General features: G+C 32.6%; 1 protein-coding gene across 1 annotated transcript; it reads right to left on the bottom strand.

Annotated features, from left to right (window-relative positions):
* Nucleotides 1-1,335: 1,335 nt before the first annotated feature.
* LOC147802168 (zinc finger MYM-type protein 1-like) lies at nucleotides 1,336-4,727 on the bottom strand. The gene is made up of 3 exons (XM_087152677.1): nucleotides 4,694-4,727; nucleotides 1,818-2,261; nucleotides 1,336-1,721 (listed from the first exon to the last, which is right to left on the bottom strand). Exons 1-3 carry the CDS (start codon nucleotides 4,725-4,727, stop codon nucleotides 1,336-1,338), a joined length of 864 nt encoding a protein of 287 aa, XP_087008803.1.
* Between the last annotated feature and the right edge of the window lie 1,273 nt (nucleotides 4,728-6,000).

Below are 6,000 nucleotides of genomic sequence, written 5' to 3'. Positions count from 1 at the left end.
TATGATGCTCACTACGTGCTCTTGCGCGCCGAAACCTATCAATTAAAAATGAAAACTGTTGCCAACGCGAGAAAAGAAACATCATCGGTTTTATTGATACATACGTATTAGCGTTTTATATAATATAGATAGATTTTTTCCTAGCTTTAGTTTTTGCTAAAGTATCAATGACTTCGTTTAAATCCAGGCTTGATGCGGTTTTGTTTTCAATTGCTATTAGCGATGAATGTCGGAGTCGAGTTTGGCCCATATTATTTCTTAAATAGTTTTTTATTATTTTTAATTTGCTAAGTGACCTTTCAGCTGCTGCAGAAGTGACAGGAATTGTAAAGAATAATAACATTGCTGTAAATACTTCCGTTAGGTCGCATTCTAGCACTCCATATTTGCTCATTATTTCCTTACATGTGAACAGTCCATGCTTGAGTTAGTTGAGTTTAAAACTAGGTGGCAAATATTAATAAATTGAAGTGAAAAACTAGGACCTATTATATCTTAATATTTTCTTTGGAATTCGTCACACTTTTGTAATAAAGTTGCTTCATCAACATGTAATAAAAATGTTGGTGTTAGAAAATCGAATATATGACAGAGTGCTCTCATACCAATAAAACGTGTATCTAATTGAGATATTGTGTCTAGTACATTATTGAAAATCTCAATTTCAAATATTTTTTCTCGGTTTGGAAATCAGTGATCAGCAGCGAATTCATCAAAATGCTTTTTAACTTTTCTTTGCCTTTTTTCTTGAAAATGGGTATCAATACCATATTTTCTTGCAGTTTCACTGGCTTTGCACTTGAATAATTCGAAATCATTGCTATAAATTTGCAACTTTGCTTTGGTCTCTGCTAAAGCTTTACTCGCCTCGCCCAAATTGATGTCGCATTTTTGTAAAGTTTTGAATGCATAATTGATGTCGTTCAATACACTGTGCATGAATTCGCAAAGCAATACGAACACGAAATTTAGCATTTTTGTTTTAATTCTCTCTGATTCACCACGCTCATCTTTATTAGGACTCCTTAGAACTATTTCTGATAATGCTTTGATAATATCAAAATAACGAAGTTTTATTACAGATATCGTATTGATCCTACTGGACCATCTAGTCAGATTTAGTTATTTTAGAGTGGTGTCCGATTAACCAGTGAATTTTGACAGTAGATCCCAACGTTTGATTCTGTTTCCGAAAAAGTTATACAAATCTTGCAACGTTGCGAAAAAAATTTGTATTTCCACACAACTGCTAACGGCATCATTTATCACCAAATTTAAATTATGAGTGGCACAATGTACGTACTCTGCGTTAGGCTGGATATCCTTAATATGTTTTTATACACTATTATATACACCACTCATCACACTGGCTCCATCATAGCCTTGCCCCACACATTTTTTTAAATCAATATTTTTGTCGATAAATAATGTTGTCACTTGGTTGACTAAATCTACTGCGCCATGTTTGATGGCTGCATAAAAGCCTAGAAACACTTCTTTTACTTCTATATCAATTGACTGTCCATTTTCCGATCTGGTTATTACTGCATACCTCACAACAATGTTTAGCTGATCTACCTTCGATAGGTCCTGTGTCGTATCCATTATGATGGCAAAAAACGGTGACGCTCTAATTTGTTCTAGTAGATGGGCTTCGAGTTTGGTTCCCAAGCTCTCAATCATTTCATTTTGAATTGTTGCACTCAGATATCTTGTAGATCCTAAAAACATAAAAAAACACAATTTCAAAAAAGTCGTGATGTTAAACAGTTAATAATTATAAGCGAAATAAAACGATAAAAAATAATTATTATTACCTTTGGGCATATCCAAAAATTGCCGCAAAATGTGATCATATCGGGCGACAAGCTCTACAAAGGACAGAAAATTTCCGTGGTATCCTTTCTGACTTAAGTCTTCTTGATGTCCTCTCAAAGCCAAAGAGCTCTTTGCTAGGGTAAGTATGATATCGAATAACCTTTGAAGAACCATTTTCCAAAATGATGCTTCTTTGCGAATTTCATTTTCAAGTTCCTTGTCGATAGTATTAGTATCGTTTTTTTTCCAAAATTCATACACAGCACATTCTTCCGAATGGCCACTCGAACAACTGTGTTGTTTAATTCTTTCTGATAAATGCTTCCAATCTCGAATTCCCTTACACCAAACATTATTCCTTTGTGAAGCAAATAACCAGCAGGGTTGACAATAGGCAGTGTCTAGTATTTTGGAATGACGCAACCAAAAACGATTAACTGGCCCTTATTTAGAACACGAAACGTAGTACGATTTTGAAAAACACCTATTGTTCTGGTTGATGTCTGTTGGAAAAGGTCCTGAAGGCTGTAAAGGCCCCATATCAAGAATTTGACGTTTTTCGTTATCACTTAATATCTTGTCCATGAAGTTTCCCAAGTCATAAGAAGATTAGTCGTATACATTTTCGAAAAATGTTGAGGTCTATGGTTCCTCCAAACAGTCCGCTCTTATGTGTGTCATGCAAACATCATCCACGTTCACATGATCGGCGGCGGAGGTATCTCCCACTGCAATAATTGTCGAATCTTCTTCAGTAGGCTTCTCAACCAACACTGCAGTTACCACATTATTTGAGTCACTATCAATAGAAATATTTTGGCCAGATGTACTTGCAGAAGGCTGACTAAAAAACTTGTCAATTTCGGGCAATTTTTGTTTACTATCTTCTCTTTCTTGGCGTTGTTTGCGTTTAAATGCACCACTGGGTTTCTTCTTTTTATCCATAATTTTAGTTTTATAATTTATTTAAACAATACAATATTAGATTGGGCTCGAGTAGGTAGGTACTCACTGTTCACTGACGACGTTAAAAGTAAAATAAAAGGAAAGAGAAACACAATGATACGCTACAAGCGTTGTTGGGGAATCCCCGGGAAAAAAATTATCACCGTTAGTGTTACCACATTTAACGGTGGAGACTGTAATGGTTGGCAACTGTTTGGCAACCCTTTAAGGCGCACTTGGCGCATTTTGTCATCCCGTCGGGGGGGATGCGAGAGAGAGAAAGGTAGATGTATGTTTGATATAATCGGGAGAGGGTGTTCCTTGGTATTCTAAGAGCTGGAAGCTCTTGATGGAAAACAATGCCTATTTCTTTTGTTTTTAAATAAAGTTAAGTTTTATTGTTTTAAAAATCTGGTCTGCTTATTTATTGGAAAGGAAAGGCATTACAGAGACCATGAACGATCTCCTGCCCGCGGACCTGAATTAATGTACCTACTGCAGGTGACTTGCATTTTTTCACGATATTCCGCTTTATACAATGAGCTGTAGCCGAAATCTATAGATTTGACACGATTTATTGACTTAACGGACATCAATATGAATGGTAAAATCAAGTAAAATTGAACCACTATATTGACCAGTACAAAAAAGTTTATTGACATTAACTTACTTACTCCTGATACAGCATTAATTTTTTAAACGTTCTTGAAAGAAAAAAATCTTAACTAGAATTCACAATAAAACGAACATCGATGAATAATAAAGCGCACATATCACTATCCGTCAAATTGACAACACTGCCAACCTACAGAAAGAATTTAGGGGAATTCCCTAGGCATAACTTTTGAATTTCTCTCAACTGAGTTGTCATGATTAAAGTGGGGTTGCAACCTGTCATATTTAGTTTGAAAATGGGAGAAATTTCCAAAAGTTCAGTTCGATCGAGAATTCTGGTAAGGATTCGAGGGCCCCCTGAGCTTGAGGGCCCCGGGGCATTGCCCCGCCTAGCCCCTAGGTAGCTACGCCACTGCTTACACTTGCAGCAATGCAATGATTTTAAACTATATATTATAATCTTGCCATAAAGAATTAGCTGGGCTTTCGAACAGACAAATAACTTAAATATATTAAAAGTTATTAAACTTTTTAAAAAATCGTTCACCTAGATGAAAATGATCAAAATCACCGTTTAATTCACATTTTTTTGCAAATTTTCATGAGCCTAAGTAATGTTGCATTAGAGTATGTTTTTAAATATTAAAAAATTAGACCACAAATGTTTTTCATTTTGACAAAACTGTGGCTTTTCTCCATGTTGACGTTTTGCGCCATTTTCAAAATAAGCGTAGACAGCGCTGGCTTTAGATAGAATAAACTTACAGTCACGAGTAACAGCTACAAACTCACATCAGTTCATTTCATACTACAGCGGAACCTTCGATTAACAACCTTATCTAACTAGGCGATTTAAACTAAGATAAATTCTAAGAAGAATGATTTTTTTATATTTAATTACTATTATTTTTTTTTTTTGTAGCAACTACACTTAGACATGTTTATATAAGTTTCATAAAAAAAGAATTGAAAATTTAATGATATTAAATAATCTGATCGCCCCAGGTTCCCAAAAGATCCATTAAAACCTCAGAAACAGTGATGAATCATGAATAAATGTTCTTCTCTTTTAGAATATTCTCTCCTTATTCAAGTGTCTTAAAGCTTTTATAATTTTAAACTATTTTTCCCCTTTATCCTTCCTTGTAATTTTGAATTAAAATACTTTTAAAGTAAAATTTTTTCCATTAAATTTCTTTATTTTATTTGATAGTAAGAATTGAAATTCCGTTTTGTTTAAATTTCTTTGTTTAATTTAAATATTTGCAATAACTGATTGGAGTCCTGTTACAATTTCTGTAATAGTGATTCATACCTGCAGTAGAGTAGGGATCGAAAAATGTCCCCATAAATCAGTTTTCAAGAAAACCAATTTTTAAAAAACATAATTTTTTTCATATAATTTTAGAAAGCCCAGTAAATTACAAGAATATGATGCTGAAGCCCTACTTTCAATTGAAATTTAATGTTCATGCGTAAGTTCTGTAATATTTCATGCTCTAAAAAGTTTTGGAGAAATTGCTTAGTATCGCCCTCTTGTGACCAGTTTTAACAATAAAACTTAAAAACAAAGCATGATAAGAATCATTAATACGTATATGTTCTTTTATTATTTATTTACTTTTTTTTTTAAAATGTTAATGGTGCTTTCAAAATGCATAAATATGTAACATAATAAAAATAAAAAGAAATTTAAGAATATGAAAAATAAAGAGAAGTTAGAATATTTTAAACACTGGACAATTTGACTTTAGGTGCTCAGGAAAAAAATTAAATCTCCACAGACATTTTGTTTTTGGAGGGGGATTAATTTTTTAAAAGTACTTTATACAATTTTATCATAAATTACATTATGTAAGAAATATTTTTGATTATTTAAGGGGTCATTTGTAGAAGAAGAAAAAAAAATTATTGCACTTTAAAAAAAATTTTTTAAGAGAACTGGAGGATTTTTTTTGGGTGACAATTTATCTTTCAAAAAATAAATTTTTTTTTTGAGGTGGGGGGGGGATATACTTTTTGGATTTTTGTTTTGGATTAGTCATGCTCATTTTGACTTCAGTTCAAAATTTAAATAATAAGAGAAATATATTTATAACTAGAGCATTTGTGAAACTTAAACATTAATTTTAATTTTTTTTGTGGGGTAAAGATGGATATTTTCAAAAACATATATATATTTTTTTGGTTATTTTTATTACATCTTTATTACATTCAAAACAGAAGTTGGAATTTTTTTTTTTTTTTTAAAAAAAAGTGAAAATTATGCTCGCAACGTATCTTTATTTTTTGCGACTGTAGTGTTAACAAGTTTTCTTTTAATGATTATATTAATGTTTAAATTTTGGTATTAAAATAATTAGCTTGGTGCCAGTTTGCGAAGAATTTGAAAGTAATGCCGACATTGATGACTTAATGGATCTTAATTGGGTCAAAAGAATAAGATTTTTCTGAACATAATGAAGAGGAAGAATTCGAAGCAAAGCTGAGAGGCCCGTGGATTTTGAAAAGTCTTATGCGTACAACCACTTTATTTAATCACCGATTGTCTTGTTCCCAAATTTTTATTAAAGAGGAAGAATTCGAAGCAAAGCTGAGAGGCCCGTGGATTTTGAAAAGTCT

This window comes from Parasteatoda tepidariorum, chromosome 10, assembly GCF_982258835.1.
Source record: "Parasteatoda tepidariorum strain Cologne lab strain chromosome 10, Ptep-v5.0, whole genome shotgun sequence".
In the NCBI taxonomy this organism is placed as follows: Eukaryota; Metazoa; Arthropoda; class Arachnida; order Araneae; family Theridiidae; genus Parasteatoda; species Parasteatoda tepidariorum.
Note: the sequence above shows the minus strand (reverse complement) of the source record. Positions and strands in the feature narration are given on the sequence as shown.